The sequence below is a fragment of the Atractosteus spatula genome, chromosome 11, assembly GCF_055471065.1.
Source record: "Atractosteus spatula isolate fAtrSpa1 chromosome 11, fAtrSpa1.hap1, whole genome shotgun sequence".
NCBI classification, from domain to species: Eukaryota; Metazoa; Chordata; class Actinopteri; order Semionotiformes; family Lepisosteidae; genus Atractosteus; species Atractosteus spatula.
The window spans coordinates 38,198,313-38,219,549 of record NC_142716.1 but is presented as its reverse complement, the minus strand read 5'-3'; the positions used below and the strand labels follow the sequence as shown (position 1 = coordinate 38,219,549).

General features: G+C 41.8%; 1 protein-coding gene across 1 annotated transcript in view; it reads left to right on the top strand.

The window, feature by feature from the left end:
• LOC148823977 (glutamine-rich protein 2) overlaps positions 1-10,785 on the top strand; it is a 32,001-nt gene extending 21,216 nt beyond the window's left edge. The window contains exons 12-21 of the mRNA XM_088928224.1: positions 1,331-1,405; positions 1,633-1,797; positions 2,337-2,461; positions 2,659-2,724; positions 3,748-3,849; positions 5,275-5,502; positions 6,694-6,862; positions 7,753-7,864; positions 9,607-9,726; positions 10,619-10,785. Of these exons, the coding sequence (XP_088784350.1) occupies positions 1,331-1,405; positions 1,633-1,797; positions 2,337-2,461; positions 2,659-2,724; positions 3,748-3,849; positions 5,275-5,502; positions 6,694-6,862; positions 7,753-7,864; positions 9,607-9,726; positions 10,619-10,785 (1,329 nt within the window). The remainder of the gene's footprint in view (positions 1-1,330; positions 1,406-1,632; positions 1,798-2,336; positions 2,462-2,658; positions 2,725-3,747; positions 3,850-5,274; positions 5,503-6,693; positions 6,863-7,752; positions 7,865-9,606; positions 9,727-10,618) is intronic.
• The last annotated feature ends 10,452 nt before the right edge of the window (positions 10,786-21,237 follow it).

The window sequence follows — 21,237 nt, the reverse complement described above, 5'->3', positions numbered from 1 at the left end:
CCTGTCAGAAGTTTGACAGGCAGTTTGCTGCAAGGGTGTAGAGGGGGAGGCGGAGAGGATACAAGGGAGAGATTTGCGAAAGGTGCAAGTCTTGTATACGTAGGCGAGCGGAAGTGTGCGAGATTAAGATCTAACCTTCCTCGCAAATTTCTGTTCCATCTTACTGTATAATTCCATTCATGAGCTAGGTCTTAATTGAAAACTAGATCCGCTTCCTGGGGACACCAGTGGCCAGCCTCTATCACAACGTTAATTACTCAAGAGTGACTAATGTCTAATATAGATGAACATCCTTCCGAGTTAGGGTAGTCGTTAAGAGCAGAAGTCACAGCTCGAAGCAGCTAGCTTCCGAAAAGAAAGTATCCAAACTACCATTTGAAGTCGGCTGCAGAGAATGTGAACCACAACAAAAGGTGACTCCAACTTGCCAACCATCAATTGAACGCCAATTGAAACAATGTCTTACGGTCAGATGAAATGAAGGTTGTGCCTTTTAGATATGGGCATCAGCATTATGTTTGGCATAACAAGGGTGAAACTCATTTTGAAAAAACATTCATGCCTATTGTGAAACGTGGCTGGGGGTCTTCTCTGTTTTGGGGTAGTTTTGCATCCACGTGCCCTGGAACTCCTATTACGATGGGGAACCATGAACACCTATATGGACCAGGACATTTTGGCCAGAGATGTGGCTTTCTGGAACTCAATCTCTGAAATGGACATTCCAGCGTGACAATCATCCAAAGCATATATCCCAAATTGAAGAAGGAATAGTTAATGTGGTTAACATACCAAATAAATGTTCTTGACCGGCCATTTCAATCTCCAGACTGCTATCCACGTTTGTGATTCTAACTCAGGATGGCATTTGGAATACCAAAGGAGGAATGATCATAAATTTCCCCTCGGAAGGGGTGTGAATAAATGTTATTTTCATGTTTTCTGGACTTAAGTTATTTTTGGCAAATATGATTTTGCTCTGTGCAATGCTATTAAGATTACTGTATAACATTTTAATTTTGTTAGGAAACATAATTCAATAGATAAATCATTCTGTTATTCAGTTTTTATTAATCGCATTGCAGCATTGCAGGATAAATTTGGAGGGCACTGTGTGTATTGTGGGTATGAATATTAATTAGGTCTTTGGACAATCACAATACAAAAGGAGACAGCTTTAATGACTTCTCATTCTGCCTTTGTGCATATATTAGTCAGAATTAGCAGACACGGACAGAGATTTGTCCTTATCGGAGCTCTTGTCCACAACTATTGCCTGTCGTTGTACCAGTCAGAAGGTATTAAAGCTTTTTTTGTGTTGCATTTTCAGCACTTGTACAAGTCCATGGAGATTCTGGAAGAAAAGAAAGCTGACAAAGATCGTGTGGAGATGGACATAGATATTGTGAGTCTTCTCACCTAGATTTCACAATAGAGACATGAGTGCTGTTTCTTCAGCTTTTCCCGAAGTAGATGACAACCAAGTATCTCCAGACCCTGGAAGGACCTGGAACTGAGAGGGGTCCAGTGACCCACCAGCCGGCTCCTACTAGCCCACAACACTAATTGTGCTGTCATCAGGTGGTCTAAGGGGGCAGTACTTGTCAGACTAATGTGAGTTCTCTCCCACAGAAAGCAGACAAGAGGGCCCTGGAGTTGAAGGTGAGCCGACTGCAGTTTGACACCACGACTGAACAGCTGAACAACATGTTCCAGGAGTTACTGAACAAGATCTCTGGGCAGGAGCAGGACTGGCAAAGGGTGATCGAGAAGATCTCTGCTGAGATGGATTGCAAGGTAAAGCAAGTCGATGGGACATCCCAGGCCTGGCCTGGCCCGTTTCCGAGCCTTAACTACAATGTAAAACAACAACAATGTCAGTCTGAAGTTCAGGTCAAAAAATCCTGCAATGCTTGTTGGAAAATGCAAAAAAGGATTCTCAGTGATTATAAAAACATCGGGTAACTTTAGAAATAACCACAGTCAACTAGTAAGAAATCAAACTGAGTGTTGAAAAGGTTCTCAGATCATTTTGCTTCTTGTGGCTTCTAATTATACATTCTTTCACTTCAGCTACAGTATAATCATTTCAGAAATTTGAGCACAGTGTGAGCAATAATCTGTCTAGAAGAATTTTATTGGGTGTTCGAGCCAGACTTTTACTGTTTTGCAGCTGAGAAAGGAGGAACATTTTATGACATTCAGCAAAGCTTGCCATTTTCTTGTGAATGACGCGCTCATCAGAAGTGAACTTTGAACAATGCCAGAATCTTCGTCTGCTTTATTAAAAAAAGATGGTGAAAGTCCTGGTGTGCTGGTATCTTCTGTGCCTGCAGCTGGACCGCATTGAGTTGGAGCCTCTGAAAAGGCAGCTGGAGGATCGCTGGAAGACAATCCGCAAACAGCTGCAGGAGCAGCCCACCCCCCAGTACGAGCTGGACGACGCTGCTGGTATAAGGAAGTAAGGAAGCAGCAGGCCTGCCATGGCCGAGAGCTCCTCTCCATCCCTAACCTGTCCAATCCAACACGCTGTCCGAGAAGAACCTGAAGACGCAAAAGAAATCAAAAGTCAGACTGTCATGATTTGGCCTCTACTGCCAGTTAAGCACTTAGCTGCTGTCTTGATATTGATGGCTAAACATCTCTTCTCTCTCACAGGCAGCTTGTGGCTCGATTCCACTGTATTTCCTGTGACAGACCAGTGGACATGTTGACTCCTGGACCGTAAGTGCAGGGATTATTTAACCTGTAGTATTTTCAAAGCGAAAGCATTGAAATCCTGGTCTTCAATGGAAAGAAAGTAATACAGCTCAGTGTTCAGGCCTGATCTGAGTCTGGGATATCTCAGCCATTTGTGATTTTAATTTTATATAAAAAAAAATATTGGTATAGAAAGAATCATCTGGACTGGGAATTGCTATCTGGGTAAGAGATACTCATGGCAGTAGTTCTGATGATGATGAAATTGTATTTATTCTACAAGAATTGTGTTGACAATTGGACCTGGATGAATAAGCAGTACTCACGTGCTTGGCTGGGATATTTTGAATAGTTATATTTCCTAAGGCTGTACATAAAACAAAGGAAAATAAATAGAAGTTATTCAGTTTGTAAACCAACAGCACAATGGCCTTAAGTCTGCTACATAATGGATGATGAAGTTAGAGATCTCAGCTTCTTTTAACCACATTATGGAAGTTTTATGTACTACTATTAAGAATAATTAGGAAGGAAACCCTAAATAATGCTATTGAAATAAAGGAGCATTTATTGATATGTCTTAGTTTAGCATGCTTTGGGGGAAGACCTCCTAACTACATGAGCTACAGTAGGAAGTCAGAACCCCCTATAATAACCCAGGGGATTGCAGTATTGGAGGTATTACATTTCCTTACCAGTCTGGGGTAAGCAAGGGATGTTAGTGTGATGAATACCTGTAAATCAACGTCTAAAGGTGTGTTTCCACCTTGAAGACGTGGTGATTAGTGAAATGTTTTTCTGGGGGGTTTCCTTTTCACACAAACTTCCAATATGAATTCCTGTAATAATAATGATAATACACATTGCATGCTAGTGGTTTAAAGCAGAGTACAATGAGTTGCATAACAAAGTGACAGTTCCAGCTGAAACATTTAAGACATTTAAGCAGGAACTACTTTGGACACTGCAGTGCAAGAATAGACCAATTAATATACCGTACAGGTTCCAGCTGTAACCCCCAGTGGCCCTACGGGGCTTCGTTCACAGGCACATCGTGACCATGCCCTCGGTGCCCAGCCTGCCCTTGCACAAGTCCAGCCGGCCCTACACCGTGTATGAGCTGGAGCAGGTGCGCCAGCACTGCCGGAGGTGAGAGCTGCTCGCTGCCCTGGGACACGCTCTCCCCTGGGCCCGCAGATCCGCCTGTTACAGCCAGATTCGTGTTTGACGGATCGCAGCCGCATCACCCCGGCTCACTGGACTGTGGCCACTGAGGAATGCATGCTCTCCGTAAACACTGCAAAACTGGGGCGAAATCAGATTACACCAAAAAGAATGGCGCTTTAATAATGTGACATTACTAATGCTGGCCCAGGAGAGACAACCCGTAGCTATTTTATTGCTTGTGTTCAGTATCAGGGGGAATGACATTGTGATTTGCATTGTATTAGTGAGTTCTTGCAACATCCAGAACTACAGGTAGCCAGCTGTTCATCATATCTCCTAAATGTTGCAATGGTTCTTATTTTCATTCAAAACGCTAGAGATTTTAGAGCATTCTGCTGATTGTATCATAATAATTCATGACATATTAAAACAGTAGTTTCTGTTACTATTGATATTTCTGTTTCCAAACCTACTTTGATCTAATTATGGTCTTGTATTTCCCATTCATGCAAATGTGAGAGCTTCTGAGAATAGAAAGACTCATTGAGTGTGGCAGTTTTCATATTTTAAATTCTTTCTGAAAAGAATAGCTCTTCTACACAGTTTGAAGGTCTTTCCTGTTTCCTGTGGATAACACAGCACATGTGCAAAACTGTCAACATACAATTGTCTTGTATTTTCTAAAAGAGTACAGTGCTGTTAGGTCTTAACAGTTCCATCTTCTCCAGCTGCAGATTGTCATCTTTCTGTGGAAAATGTGAGAAAAGTTTTAATCAGGTACTTACATATTTCAGTAGTGTTACTGATGCCAGTGAGTGGTTCAGACTAAGCAGAAGAGATGAAGTGGGATAGTTTGCCTCATCATCTCTGTTGCATGCTCTTGCGATCTCAGAAAACAGATACTCATCTCAAGAAGCCCCACCTCAGGACCACGAGAAGAATGTGGTTTGGTTGTGAACAAGCCTATCTGCTGCACCAAACAAAACTAAACATAAGTGATGCTCTTGCACAAAAATGCATTGCATTGCAGACCTAGAACTGGTGTATTTATGGTCAACTGTATTGATAATTGCATCTCCCTATGAATTTAAGTTCAGCATGTCCTGTCTTGGATTGACAATATGGAATATATCATCTTAAATTACAAAAAGTGTTTCTTATGAAGTAGTGTAACAACTCTATTCCTGGAAAGCTGCAGTTATTATCCTCAGAAATTCATTCTATTTAAGTTCTTAGTTTTTGATCTAATTATTTGACCAAATACAGAAAAATCAGCACATCTCTCTAGATCACTTTTTAGTTGTTGTAGGCACAGGAGTTTGAAATCAGTCTGTTTTCTGTCCCTGACCTCCTCTGTGGGATACGGGGTCACACGGCTCATTTGTAATGCCCGGTTTCCTCGTTTAGCCTGAAGCCAGGGAGCAATCAGATCCACTTCGAGATGGCAGCATCGGAGAAAAGGATGGTTCACATGAGGCAGCTCCACACCCTGCTGTGCGGTCAGATAGATAGGGTCCAGAGCCAGTACGGGGGGTCAGAGAGAGTGTCGAGCCAGGGCTACAGGGAGCACAGCCAGTTGCGCTGCACTACAGCTACAGGGCTGCCGCACAGAGCCAGCAACAGTGTCCCCAGGCAGTGAGTAAGATCAAGACAGGTCCCGAAACCCAGTGGAGCTTAATTTACCCCTTAATTACACAAAGTGGACAAGCGCATTGTTTATTTCAGTGTTTTATACTCCAAATGTATTTGAAGCATTTGGAGTTAAGTTTAGTGATAATAATACGCCAGATTTATGAAGCTTAACCCACATGCTTCTCTATCTGGGTCTGATCTGATGCCGTTGTTTAAGAGATCAGTGGTCTCACCTTACTGATGAATCTCTTATCCAGAACATATTAATGTCAGCATCAAAAACATTCAAGGCTCTGTAGAAATATGAGCTGTAATTTGACATAATGACAGTAATCCACACTGATATCCAATTAGTCTTGATTATAATTTCCATCCTTCCACCTAATGACAATTGTAGCAGATTAATTGCTTGTTACTGTGCATAATGTATAATGCCAGTGACAGCTCAAACCGAAGGAGACATTACAATGATGCTGACAACTGGAAAGAGTACTTTCCATCTGATGAGTTCATGGCTAAGATTACAGGAAGATGCTTATTTGACCTTGAATTAGTGTTTTTTTTGTTCCTAGGAAATCAGTCACAAATGGGATGCTGTAAAACCTTTCACCATATTTTGTATTTTTCTTAATGGTTGTGGTTCCACCCATAGATAGTGCTTATCATACAGTGGTTCTCAAGACGTTTTTGTGTTCTAGAAGATGAGAGTACACCACTGGCAAACAGCAGATCGGGGTGATGAACGAACTACTTCACTGTTTTTTACGTAACCATACATAACAGTAGTGGTGGCATGGTGGCACAGTGGTTAGCATTGCTGCCTCACAGCACAGGAACACCATATTCCTGGGGGCTATTTGTGTGCAGTTTGTATGTTCTCCCTGTGTTGCACAGCTTTCCTCCCACAGTCCAAAGTCATACAGGTAGGTTAATTGGCTTCTGGTATAATTGGCCGTGGTGTGAGTGAGAGAGTGTTCATGTCTGTGTGTACCCTGCGATGGACTGGCATCCCATCCAGGGTGTATCCTGCCTTGCACCCATTGCGTGCTGGGATAGGCTCTGGCTCCCGCACAGCCCTGTATGGGATAAAGTGGTTAGAAAATGGATGGATGGACAGATGTAAGAGTGGGCCTAGGTGTAGGATTTAGGTCCTGAGAGGTCAGTGTGGGATGCTGTTTCTTGTCTGTCCCAAAGCGAGCGGATCCCGGAGCTCTCCGACTACGGCTACCTGGCTGTGTCTCGGAGCTGTGGGGGCAGCCACACACTCACCTATCCCAGCCGGCGCTACACCCGCCTGCAGCACATCGCCCACTTTATCCAGGCGGAGGAGGAGGCCCAGCCGGCCCCGATACTACGCCACCAGGTAGGCTCCTTAACAGCTCTTGTTCTGGAATCGTGAATTATGGGTTGACTATAAGCACTCTGTGAAATGATCGAATTTGTGTGTGCTATTTCTCACAGGAGGTTCGATTTATGTACTGTTAGGACTTGGTGAGGATTAGGTGAAGGTCAGGTATGTCTTAATATGTAAAACCAGAGAATCTTAAGAGGGTGTACTTTCTTTTTCACATCACTGTAGGTTAATTGGCTTCTGGGAAATGTGGCCCTGGTGTGAGTGTATGTGTGTGTCTCCTTGTGTGCCCTGCGATGGACTGGCTTTCCATCCAAGTTCTATCCTACCTTGCGCCCATTGCTTGCTGAAATAATCTCTGACTCAACCACAACCCTGAATTGGATGAAGTGGTTTGAGTGAACATATGAAATACTCTGTTTGTTTGCCCAGAGTTTGAAACAGAATTGATGTTTAAATTTTTGCCAGGCACAAAATGCTGTAATAAAACTAAATTTTTCCAGAATTAGTTAAACCCAACTTTGAATCCAGACAAATTTTGTAGTCTGCCTAAAGATTCCCCTTAAAGTAATAACTGACCATTCATTAAATATTGTATTTATATCAGTTATTTAATAGGGAAATAAAATAGCTTTGTATTACTTTATTTCCTAGCTGAGAGCCTTTGATAGGCTGTTACATTAGTAAAACAAGGGAGAATGTCAAATGAAAATCGTCACGGTTTCTCAACAGAATATATTTGCAAGTCTTAATGAATTCCAATAATTAATAGCATTGTGCAATTAGTTTTAACATTTAAAGAACATTTTAAACTAAAGGCCTTTTTATGTGCTGCTATAAGGGTTTTACTCTGCTGAAAGATCAGGCTGACTGTCTAAGCCCCTTCTTTTCCTCTGTCTCAGCCAGAGGAGGTGGACATCCTGGGACTGGATGGACACATCTACAAAGGTCGTCTGGACACCAGGGTCACCTCTCGAACAGAGGCCAAACTTCCTACCATCTCCTTAAAAGACAGTGAGTAGCCAGTTTGTATCAGTAACAGCTGCACAGAGCCCTGGGGTGCTTTAAATATGTAGAGAACTGCACAGTGCTTCCAAGAGTTTCTCCTGTAAACCCAGCATCTCCAAAACAGTTGCTAAGAGTCGGAGAAACTGTTTTGCTGGTCATATCTGTAAGATACAGAGATAGTAGATCTGCTGAGCTTGAGTCAGTATTTCTCAAAAACATGTCCTGTAATGTTATTTTAATCTGTCTTGGTCTGCATAAATATTTTAAATTATCCACTGCCAATAATGCCACAACCTAGTTTCTGGACAAGCCTCCAAAAAACTGCATGTTCTGCTTTGTTTCCACCTCTGTTTTAAAGTGATGGCTCCTAATGCCGTTCACGAAAAGCCAGCTTTTTTTAAAGTGCCATTGAGGGCAAAGCTCTCCTCTGTTCTAACAGTTGAGTTAGTGATCCATCCTCAGACATAATGTGGCCATCTCCATAGTACCTCTGCTCCTGCAGCACAAATTGAATGATCGCCTGCGTCAGGCCCTGTCGAGTTGGCGTCTTGTCACAGTTGAATCGCCTCTGTGTGAAAGAGGGCTCATTATTTTAATCTGTGGCTGTTGCAGTACTCATGTTGATGATGTTTGACCTCACACAGGCAGAAAGCTTTAAACAAACATTAAATCCTGTTTTTGTGGATCACAACTTACTCTTGAAAAGTTTATGTGTTCTTGAAATTGAAAAAGGAGGACACGTGATTTGATATCATAAGTAATTGTGACCATGTCAATCCCGCAAAATATTTTAATTAATCTTGAGCACAGAATTTTACTTTGAAGCGCTTCAGGATGGGTGATCCTAGGCATGCTGACAGATTGTTTTGATGTACTACAGTACAAGGGCTGAATGAAAATATAGACCCAAATAAAGGCTTTAGTTTATTAAGGGCCATTGTTATGCCAGAGGAGTGCTAAATCTGTAATCCCAGTCCAAAATCAGCTGGTGGGCAGCGCAGAGAGCTGAACAAACTGTTCAGTACAGGAAATATTTATACCTCAAGTACTGAATGTACTTGTCAGAGACTGCTGGTTGCTTCTGCAGGCTGAACTGTTCTGACAGTTCACCATAGTGGCACACTTGAGCTGTTATCAGCAGGCCATGTGGCTGACTGCCTGTAAGTGGGACAGGCAGTCCATCCCAAGAACCTAGGGTAAAATTCCTAAGGATGTTCACATATTTCATCTATTTGAAACCTAAAATGTTATTAGATTTTAAGTTAATGATTGCTGTAACCCAGTTTGCTCAGTATGAAACTTTCTCAAGATTATCATGTTACGTGTTGTATCTGTGCCTTCTTCACTTACTCCATCCGCATTTCCATCCTGCTGGCTAGCAGGGGACTTGAAGATTAATAACCTCAGAGCAATATGTTGGCCTGCACCAGCCACAACTTTCATTATGTAAACATATTAAAAAGCCTGTTGGTACTTGTTTGAGAATGTAGTCATTAAAATAATGCAAAGCACCGTCTATGTGTTCCATTAACAAGGCCATGGAGAACTACAGACCCGCAGGTTCCTTGAAATAGTAAATGAGATGAGGCATGGAGAAGCATGTTAACTCACACTACACTAAAAGCTGAGGTGTACTGTATTCCATGCCATGGGTGAGAACCCAGTGGGAAAGATGAAAGGTGCTTTGGCATTCCAGAATGACGAACGACCCCCTCTCATCTGTGGCTGCTCTGACATGGTTTTTGCAGGCAGCAACAGGAACAAAGACAAGGCCACCCGGTCACTGCCCCAAAAGCCCAGCACCCCCGAGATGAGCACTGGAGCCCCTTCCCGCCCCCAGAGTGCCAAGACCCAGCGCAGCCGCTCAGGTACTCTCAGCAGGGCCCGTGGGCCACCTTCATTTCACTGTCCCTCGAATGAGCCTCTGGCACGCTGATGTGCTGAAGGGACCGTCCCTAGCGCAGAGAAGAAACCAACAAGCACGACATGGAACAGAAGAAATTGTCTGAAAGCATGGTCTCAAGCTAGTGGCTGGGTGGATGGTACACCAGGAGTAGATGACTAGACGGATGGTACACCAGGAGTAGATGGCTGGGTGGGTGGATGGTACAGCAGGAGCAGATGGCTGGGTGGGTGGATGGTGCACCAGGAGTAGATGACTAGACGGATGGTAGACCAGGAGTAAATATTACAATTATTGCAAGGTTGAGGAAAAAAATCAGCATTGCAATGTAAAAGATATTGTCTGTAGTCTTTACCCAAACTGGCTTATGGATCCTAGTGCAATTGAATTACATGTAAAGGCAGTTACTTGCTGAGACAGGCTCTGACTACCTTGCTACCCTGTATTGGATACAGTTATCCAGAAAATGGATGGATAGATAATGCAACATAAACAAAAAGTCTAAAAACTTAAATACAGCACAAATACTGCTCAAACATAATACAGAGGAGGAGAAAGGCAGATCTAGATATGCAACATAGTAGATAAGGAGAAATGATTACAGTTCAGCCCGCTTGAACAGTAAGGCGTCTTGGAACACAGAGGTTGACAGCAGGTGCTTGCAATGGGATCGTGTGCATGAGATAGGGTCATGTGCTTGTTAAGATAATAGAGGAGCAGTTGTTGAAAAACAAAACAGGTCAGAGAGATGGGAGAATGGAGCATCGTTTTATATGTTAACATTTTATAAAGAACAGCTGGTTGGAAAGGATCCATAATCACCCCTTTCTCTGCTCTTTCTGTCCTGGTCTAACCAGCCTCTGCGCGGTCATTCAGGGATCGGCCCATGTCCTCATTAGGCCGCCTGTCCCAGACCACCATTGTCCAGCACCCAACGCAGTCCACCAGTGAGAGACAGGGGACCTTGGAGATCCGTATGGACCTCAACCAATCAGCAGAGGAGGAGCCATTGACAACGGTGTGATTGATAGAAGTGAGGAGCCTCACTACACAGCAAAGTTTTTTTAACCTTTAAAATAAATATGTTGGCATGACACTATGATGGATCTAATTTGTGGAATATTAGTGATTGTAAAAGGCATTACAGCAGGTTTTCTAATGTCAATGCCTATGTCACACTTCCATGGACTAGTAACAATAAGACCTTAATTCATATTGATATCCACTTTAAGAACTCAAATGATGTCATGTATTAGTGACATCGCAATACAAAAGCCAATTTTAAAAAATCTGTAACTTAGTACTGTAGTTGCTATTCATCATGTGTTGACTGATAAGGTATTGGCCTGAGTTGCAGTGACTCTCCCGGTAAAATAAGTAACAGCAATCAGTTGTTTTGCTGTTCCTACCTCTTGTTAGGATGAACAGCTAATCTGTGTTATTTACTTAATCTGGGAGATCCTGTGCAAACAAGGAAAACATTATTAGTAGGAATAATCAATAGGAGCAAAAAACTTCACAGGATTGAAAAGGAGGAAATGCAAAATGTTTTTGTTTTGGTCATTTTATAGGACACTACTGTGTGCTCATGCTTTCTTCCAGTTATTCAGGAACAGTATAATTTTTATAAAAACTTAAATCCCTCTGCTAAGAGCTTTACCAGGATCATGGCCAGTGGGCAGCTTAAGGTTAAACTGTGGTTCCCTGTTACACACAACAAGAATAGGAGAATAATAACCAATCATTGCTTCCACTGTACACACAAGCACACTCACAGCTGTGTAAATACACAGAGTGATGGCCAGAGCAGGTCTTTTAAAACTGGGCCAGGGAACCCCCATATTACTCATCTTGTTGAGTCAGTTGTACTGAGGTGTTCAGAAAAAGGGTACCAGTAACCGGAGTGTTTGTTTGGGCAGTGACTGCTGTTTTCATGAAAACAAACGCAGTTGAAAAAGAGAGTGGGATTGCTCAGTTGTGAAGTACAAGCTGATGTGACCTCTAGACATAAAAAAGAAAGACTCGCACCCACACGTACTGCCCTCGAGACTCAAGTTGTGAATTCAGCCTCACATAGCTCTCTCGATTTGACCACGTCACTGTGCACTTTACAAATTGTTGTAAAACTGCGTGCTTTAGATTAAAACTAGATGAATAGTGCTTGTGTTTCTAATATAACTTATAGTTTTCTTATTTTTACATTTCAAAATGCTATTTGAGATGGCGTGTTGTGTAATACACGCACTGTGCCAAGTTTTCAGAGCACAGTGACCAGTGTGATTAATATGAACAGGAAAATTGCAGTGTATTGTAATTGAATGTCACACTACAGTATGTACAAAAACATTACTGTGTGTGTGATTAAACAACCAGATCTTACTCACGCAGTTGCATCTAAATGCACTCATATGTAATAAAGGTTTTTTGCTTTTTTGAAATCTGGAAACACTGAACCACTTTTCTTGTTATATTTTACGTATTTTGTCCTCACCTGTTGTAAATCAGCTTTAAGTTGAAGTCCTTCCTAGATTTCCCCCCTTGTAGCTCACTGTCCTATCCAGTCCCCCCTATGAAACTTCACAGGATAACAGGTTTGTCCCTTTTCCACCAGCAGGACAGCCTGGTTGCTTTAGATCAAGGTTTATTGTTTAAAACAAGTAATGATTACTTATGTATTAAGACAATAGTGTATTTGTATAAGTGTTTAAGCACTTTAAAAACACAAAACTGTCAAATTCCAAAAATGATCCCCGACACATTCAATTGGACACACAAAAATAATGAAATTGTCTTTTTGGATCACTGGATCTGTACTATTGGTCATCATGCCCTATGTACTATGTACTATGTACAATTGGGCACTATCATGCCCTCCATAATAGGAAAGGGTAAGCTACCTTATAGTGCTTGTTTGTGCTCTAGTTTGTGCTTGTGTGTTGCATACTGTACATACAGTACTCTCATTATTTTAGAGCTGCATTTTTTAACTATTTTAATGGATACACCACCTTTCCACCTGAGATTATTGAAGAAGGGTCAGCCATAGTTTTCTCATGGTTGTTTCTGAGTATTATCTAGTGTCAACAGTGTAATCAACAGTTTAAAAAAAAGTACCAGTTTAATGCAAAAATACATGTACTGTAATATATGTACACACAAAAGTGTATGGCCTCAATTACATTGAATTATATAATATCACAGCAGCACAGTGACACAGTGGTTAGCATTGCCTCACAGTGCTACGGCCCTGAGATCAATTTCAGACCTGCTGAAATTGCTGTACTGTCTGAATGGAGTTTGTATGTTCTCTCTATGTTTGCGGGGGTTTCCTCCCACAGTCCAAAAAGATACATTTTAGGTGAATTGGCTTCTGGAAGAACTGGTCCTGGTGTGAGTGTGTCTCTCCAGCTCTGTCCAACTTTGTATGAAGTGGTTGAGAAATGGATGGATGAATGTATAATACTCTGTATTTTAGGGATTAAAGAGGTTTCAAAGAAACTGGTTTCAAAATACACCTCCCAAAAATGCTTAGTTGACTTATTGCATGTGACAAAAAAAAGCTAAATCAGAGAAAAGCATTGAGTTGACCTTGTTCATTGGATTGCTAAGTAGCTTCTTGATCTAAAAGTCTTATCAACCCTGGAAGAAACCCTGGTTTCTCTGGAAGAGTATCTACACGTCAGCTTCTGTGTCTATGGCTGAACGTTTGTTTTATACGCCCACAACTACTGTATCTGTGCAAGGGAGTGCCTCCTGTTTCTGAGACCTATACATAATGCCTACACTTGTCCTTGTTCCATTTATGAGCTTTTGAGGTAGACTGTGCATCAGACCTTGTCACAGCTTTTGTAGGAATTTGTATGTTTAATCAAATCCCAAGGTTTTTTTTCCAACATCTGTGAGCTTTCACAAAATCCCTGGAATCACTTGAAGCAACAGGGAGCACAGTGCTACAGTGGGGGGAAGAAAAGGTCAGGGATAGAGGAAACTCTTAGTGTTCTGGGATAAAGGCTGTCTTCTGAATTGTCTGATTCATCAAAGGGCTGATTTGTACTGTATGCGACATTCTTTGTATAAGCACTGCAGTAAAGCTGTAAAGTTGGTGTTCAGTTTTAGACCTGTTACCTTGGTAAGAAACCTGCTGCTGTCAGGTCAATATTCCGCCTGCTCTCCTAAGTGGGATAAAGCCAGGTACTTTCAATTGAAAGTATTCAGTAGCAGATGAAGCTTGGCAGAAAAAAAAACTGTAACAGCATTCCACAACCGGCTGGGTTTCATGGAGGGCTCTGGCTTTTCCTTTAATTTTCAAATGTGATCTCTTTGTCCACATTCCACGGTGCAATTTTCTGCATTTCAGAATAAGAAATGTTCCACCATTATCAACCATCGCAGGCTGATGTTTAAGGCCTTTGTTATTATTTTTGGTAGAAACCCAGAATTCCAAACCATTTCTATGCTGCACACCAACGACTTTAAAAAAAGGTCAAATATACGTACATTTGCAAGAAAAGGTGACATTTTGGAATGTTGATATTGTGCTTAGCAATATATAGTATATTTTTAAATTCGGTGGAATGTTTCAAATGAAAACAAACATAATGTCTGGGGCTGTCCTTTGTTTAATGCACTGTGGTAATAAAAAAATAATTTAAAGCATTTTATAACTGGTACGGCTTTTTTCGAATTATTATTTCTTATAACCGGAGTGGCAGATGGCGCACTGGTTGGCATTGCTGCCTGGGTTCACTTCTGTTGTCTGCAAGGAGTTTGTATGTCCTCCCCGTGTTTGTGTGGGTTTTCCCTCACAGTCCAAAGACGTACTGGTGGGGTAACTGGCTTCTGGAAAAAGTTGTCCTGGTGGGAGTGTATCCGTGTCTGTGTCTGTGTAAGGTCTTGTTCTGGAACGTAAGGTCTGTAAGGTCTTGTTCCTGGAAGTCCATCGCAGGGCAGACAGACACAAACACAGACAGGCACACACTCATAGCAGGGTGAATTTTCCCAGAGACCAATTCCCCTGCCAGCGGGTTTTTGGACTGTGGGAGGGAAACCAGAGCATCTGGAGGAAACCCACACAAACATGGAGTTAATATACAAACGCCACGCACTATTTTGAATATGACTAAAAAAAGTTTTTGAAAACGCTTCACAATTACACGTAACAAATCAATCAGGGGGTAACACTAGAGCAGTGTCACAGAACGAGTCAAATCTAAAACCGGTGTGATTCAAAATTCTCAGTCTGTTAATATGGGTAGTCTATGATGACTCTTCATTTTCACACTGTGGGTGATAGCTCCTATTGTTATTATTATTAAAATATTGAGGTCTATATATGAGGCTTTCCCCTCTAAATTTCCTAATTTCTTTTGCAGGATCTGTAACCACCTCACACGTTTTCTGGAGGCGTTTTGATTTGTTGCCAGCACTTCATTCTTTTATCATGTTTTCCCTTGATGTTGTTTCTTAGATCTGGGTACAAGAGGAAAGCTGTCGTTCTGTTCCTCCAGATATGGGCTCAACTGTATTTAGTCAAATGGTTTAATGATGTATTCACACCTATTCATCGAACTGCCATCATTCAATCACACAGCCAACAATCACCTTCAATTCAGCTCAGACTTACCTGTTTAAACTGGTGGTATAGAAGGTTCTAATCACACAAACCTCTTCTTTGGTTCTCTTGCTTTACAGTACATCAGAGTACACAATGTAAACATCCATCCATTTTATAATCGCCTCTTGCAATTCAGGATCGCAGGAGAGCTGGAGCCAGTCCTGGCAAGCAGGCGCAAGGCAGGATCCACCCTGGAGGGCTCACACAGGCACAGGCGGGCACACACTCACACCAGGACCAGTTTTCCCAGAAGCCAATTAACCTACCAGTATCTTTTTGCACTGTGGGAGGAAACCTATATACCACCTATAGGAAACCCCAGTGAACATGGGGAGAACATACAAACTCAATGCAGATAGCAAACCAGGTCTGGAATTGGTAGGCAGCAATGCTAACCACTGTCACTGTGCCATTGTGCAACTTACAACTGCAACAGATTCACGACATTACTTCGAGGAAAATGGACAGAAGTGTTACTGAACAGATAGGACATCAGTAAATTCATTATGATGTGTAAGATTTGTCATCTACAGGACCTCTACTGCGAAAGTCACAATCTTGTAATGCAGGTGGCTATTGTTAGAAGCAATACCGTATCTGTGACGCATACTTTGCAGATGCTGTCTTGGATGCTCCCCATTTCTCTTCTAGTGCCTGGATAAGCTTGAGGCTTAACTCTGATCTCTGAGCTCCAGGTGAGGCACATTGTCTCAGATCATTCCACCAAGTCAATGTCTCGTGACTGGGGCATCCATGAAGTAACTGTCACCTACTCATCTCTACAAGCCATTAGGATTGTAGCCTATCCATGATGGATGAGTGATCCTCCTGAACTGGTGCCACATCAGGATGAGGTCCAAGCACGTGAGTAATGTTGTGTCTTGCAGTCTGGTTGCCATCATTCTCTACAAGTAGAGCTGTATAGAAACTCCCACACTTGCTAAGCCATCTCACCTGGATGATCGATCTTTAATCAGTGTACATACATGTGGTCAGACTGTAGCCTATTCATGATGGGTTGTGTGCCTTGCTAGGTTTCAAATTCATGGCTGTGAACATCCCAGACAGTGAGTGACATGGCATCATCTTAGGTCAGTCTCCAACATATAGGTGGCGAGAGGGTGTTCTCTTGATAAGTAGACCATATTGGTTCCCTTCTGTGTTTTTTTACCCTTGATTTTCACCAGGCTTGATATTCATCAGGTTCATCAGCTCATGACCTGAGCCTAGTTAACTCCCTCACTAATGAGGTGATTCAGTGATTATGCAACAATGTCATGCAAGTGTAATGTGGTCAATTGTGAATGGTCAATTAATCAATACATTCATCGTATTTTCTGGTGGGTAGCTGCATCAGCATGTGTAGGCTGCAAAGGAAAAAGTAAACGCTTATTCCATGTTGAAAAGAGAAGAAGGGAAACACAACATTTCGGCTGTGGAGCCTTCTTTGGGTGGGTGTAACACCCGAAGAAGGCCCCACAGCCGAAACGTTGTGTTTCCTTTCTTCTCTTTTCATCATATTTTCTAACCATTTTATCCAATACAGGATCATGGAGAAGCCAGAGCCTTTTCTCCTTGAGCCTTTCAAGCAATAGGCACAAGGTAGCATACGTCTTGGATGGGTTGCCAGTCTATCACTGTGGTCAATTAATCAAGATGCCAAAATGTAATCAATATCCAAAAGATCTGTACTTTAACTATCAAAATCGTACATGCTTTGAGTGATATGTTTCTTCTGATGTTCAGCTGCAGTCACACAGCGGAAGTATTTTGCCTTTCTTGGTAAGCTCATAAATATATACTCAATACACAAGAGACTCCAGACATATTTTGACCTGGAGCTGCTTTATGTTTTGACTGTTGATTTTTTCATGCTCTTGCCAAGTAAGACAAACATCTCGGGTGACTGCAATCCTCTTACATCAACAACAACAAAAATTAAATGATATTTATGCTGCAGAAAAAAAGTCCCAAGACAAGAAGCAAAGAGTCATTTGTAAGGAGGTGAATTACGAGGACAGACTGAAAGAGATTAGTGTTTTATCAGGAGATTTCACTGGCGTATTCTATAGTTTCATAAGACAACAAGGTCACCTATATCAGTTGTTTCAAATTATGCTCTGCAAGCACAAGATAAAGGCAAAACTGCAAAAATCAGTTTCATGTTAATACTAGAAAAGCCTTTTTTGACTGAGTTTTGAACATATTGTCCAGATCGGGTATGTGATAGAGTGGTTAGGAAATGGGGGCAGCACGTAGGCACAGTGGTAAGTATTGCTACCTCACACTGCTGTGGCCCAGGGTTCAATTCCAGACCTGGGGTGCTGTCTGTGTGGAGTTTATATGTTCTCTCTCAGTGCATGTTGGTTTCCTCTGGGCACTCTGGTGTCCTCCCACAGTCCAAAGACTTGCTGATTGATTAATTGGCTTCTAGGAAAAGCTGGTCCTGGAGTGAGTGTGTGCTTATGTGTGTGTGATAGACTGATGTGCCCAGGGTGCACCATGCCTTGTGCCCAGTGCTTGCTGGGGCAGACTCCAGCTTCCTCACGACCTCGTATGTGACGAAGCCATTCGAAAATGGATGGATTGTTAGGTCAGGCGTTCCCGGTCCTGATCCTGGAGGACCACAGGTTTTCCTTCCAGATGAACTTAGTCATGTATTTGAAACATCAATTGAACTAAAAGCTGTCTTGAGTGAAATATTTGCAACTTTTTTTTTCCTATTCAAAAGTCCCATTTTATTTTACTCATGAAATGCAGGATAAAAGGCCAACCTCCTGCAGGTTTAAGAGCTGAAAACAGTCACACAGTTTGAATTAGTCCTATTAGTAAGTCAGTTAAGGCTTCAATTGGGTAACAGAGAGCCGGACTGGGACACAAACCAGGTGTGTGGGCCTGTAGGACAAGGTGTAGGATCTAGACTGTGAAGTGTCATTGTGAGGTGGTTAAGCTGGGATCTAAATTTTGGAGCTGAGGGTTTATCACATTGTGCAGTAAAAGGGAAAACGTGCCTATGGGCTGATCGACATATTGTCATCACAAGGTTTCCTGATGTTCTTCACATTCTGTCTCTGTGATACACTCTTAATGATAGGTACCAATGAATGCGCAGTTCCAATCGCACTCCCAATATATCTTTCCCTTGCTTGCTCCACCATATGGCCTAATCAAAACAGAACAGTGTGTACTTTCACCTCATTTCCTCTCCGGTGGTGCTGTCAAAGTGCAGTGAAGCTCAGTGCTGCCTGGAGATACAGGGCAAGATGGAGGTGGGTGACATATAACTGCTGTGACTGAGGAAGCCCTTCAAAGTCAAGTGACACTTGACTTTCGATAAGGGAAATCTGAGCGAGTGAAGTAAAGGGACTTAGATTTCAAAAGGTGCTTATAACCTCCTGCGAGTGATAGTTTCTTATTTTAGTCAAATGTTACATCACTATGAATAGATTGTAATAACTATGCTATGACCCAGATAAATGCTGGGCAGCCTTTTTTTAGTTTCTGGAGGGTCAAAATATTCCCTAAAAATAAAGAGATTTCACTTCAGTTATGGGTCATGTTCTTTTTTTAGTGTTACACTTGTGAATAGTACAGATCGTGGCCCTAATTGTGTACTTTTTAAAAGACACTTGAAAAAGAACATCAGCTTGGTTTTGACTTCCTCTTTCTGAGAAACCAAGTGCGAGAGGGTTTATTAGAAAAGGTTTGGTTTCCTGATATGGGGTATTCCCAGAAAGCTTTTTAAAGTTCAGCACTATTTTTTTTGAGATAGGCAAAACAGTGTCAATAATTGCAGTAGAATAGTTGCAGATGTTGTAGTTTCCCCAGGTTCATCTGGAACTGATACAAACCTACTGATGGTAATTTTCTAAAATTTGAAAACAGCATCTGTAGGTGCTTTGATAGGCTTCTCTTTCTCTTTCAGCAAAATTTTAACCACAGCAAATCCACCTGTGGGGCACTCACTCAATAAATGAGGAACAGACATTGTTTTGGTGGACTATATTGTTTTCCCACACTCATCCCCTTCTAGGATTCAATTCCAACCATTTCAGTAGTCTGGTAAAATTCTAATTAATGTTATGAGACTGACATTTACCAGTGTAACACGTTTAAAATCGACTGTAACTCACCTGGGGTGGCATGGTGGCGCAGTAGTTAGCATTGCTGCCTCGCCGCACTGTGGCCCTGGGCTCGGTTCCTGGGGTGCTGTCTGTGTGGAGTATGCATGTTCTCCCTGCGTTCACATGGGTTTCCTCTAAGTGCTCTGATTTCCTCCCACAGTCCAAAGACATACTGGCAGGGTATTGGCTTCAGGGAAAACTGACCCTGGTATCAGTCTGTGTGTGTTTGGATCTGTGTGTGCCCTGTGGTTGGCGTCTTGTCCAGGCTCTATCCTGCCTTATGCCCGTTGCTTGCCAGGATAGGCTCTGACTCCCCTATGACCCTGTATTGGATAAAGTGATTAGAAAATTGATGGATGTAACTCTCCTGGCTGAGGGAAACCCAACCTGACACATGTCAGCGCTTGGGTGTAAGGTCAAGGCTGAGAACCCCCCCCCCCCCCCATCACGTGTGAGGAATGAGTGAGAGAGTCAGCTACAAGATGAAGGAGGGTTGTGAGAAAAGATGTGCAGAAAGGTGGGCAAGATGTTTACATATAAAAGCAAGATTAGACATTTGACCTGAGCTCCTGTTTACAGGAGCTTCATTAAATTAAGTATATTACAGTACCCAAGTAGCTCAAGCAGTCAAAGTCGCTATTCAGACCATGGGTATGGACATACAATGCAAAAGCCAGTGGCTTGAATGTTAGGCTATGTCTTCCACCAGTGGGGTATTACAATTGGCTCAGCAGAGTGGGTTGAGTTTGACATTGGAGACAGTGTCAAACGCAATGTCTTTTGACTCCTTTGTAGTTACAGCTGTGTTAACTCCAACTGTGTAGGGAGTTGTTTCAGTCTACAAAGATGACTGAAATTTGATTGATTCCTCCAAGCCAGAGAATCAAAAGTAAAATACCAAAAGAAGGAAAATTATTTGATTTAAAACACACACAAACATAGCATTCATCATCTGGAAAGGATGATGAGATATGGGTTGCTGGCCAATCATTTCTTGTGACGTGAAGCAATACTCTTGGGAATATTCTAAATGTTGCACTCAAAATCATTAAATTCCCTAGCTCACAGGGACCAGAGTGCTGCCATGTAGTTCCAGAAAAAAAGTTTATGAACCCTCTAGGTTGTATATTTTATGTATGTTATCTTACTTTGTATATTTTAGACCTAAAACATAATTATCCCAAACTCAGTCCTTGTTTACTTAGTACCCAGTTACTCTACCACCTGATTCTAGTTATCCCCTCAATTGTGCAACATAGACTACGACTTCAGCTACACTGAACTTATTCATTTTCTTTCTACATCATACATCATTACATCACACAGAAAATACTGAATTGGTCGATATAAACCCTTTTGGCTATTTAAGAAAAGACCACTGTTGCTTAAACAAGGATAAGAAATGGCGATTTCCATAATTATATCAGGGATTCACATTTTCTTGGCACCGTGCATGTTCCAAAATCATACACAACCCTCTAAATATCAACGTCATGTTCTGATATTGAGCTTTTCACTTGGCTTAAAGACTTTTGGAAAGACTTCAGAACAGTGTTGAGAAACTATGGAGAAAAGTTGAGTAACGGGTCTACAGTGCACAGCTTCACAGAAAGACCTAAATATTAAAAACAGAAAAGAATAAAAATAATATATATATATAATTTACATAAATTACACATTAAATTGACTAAGTACAATTTTACTATTAGTGAAGAAAAACACTGTACTGTTGCAATTC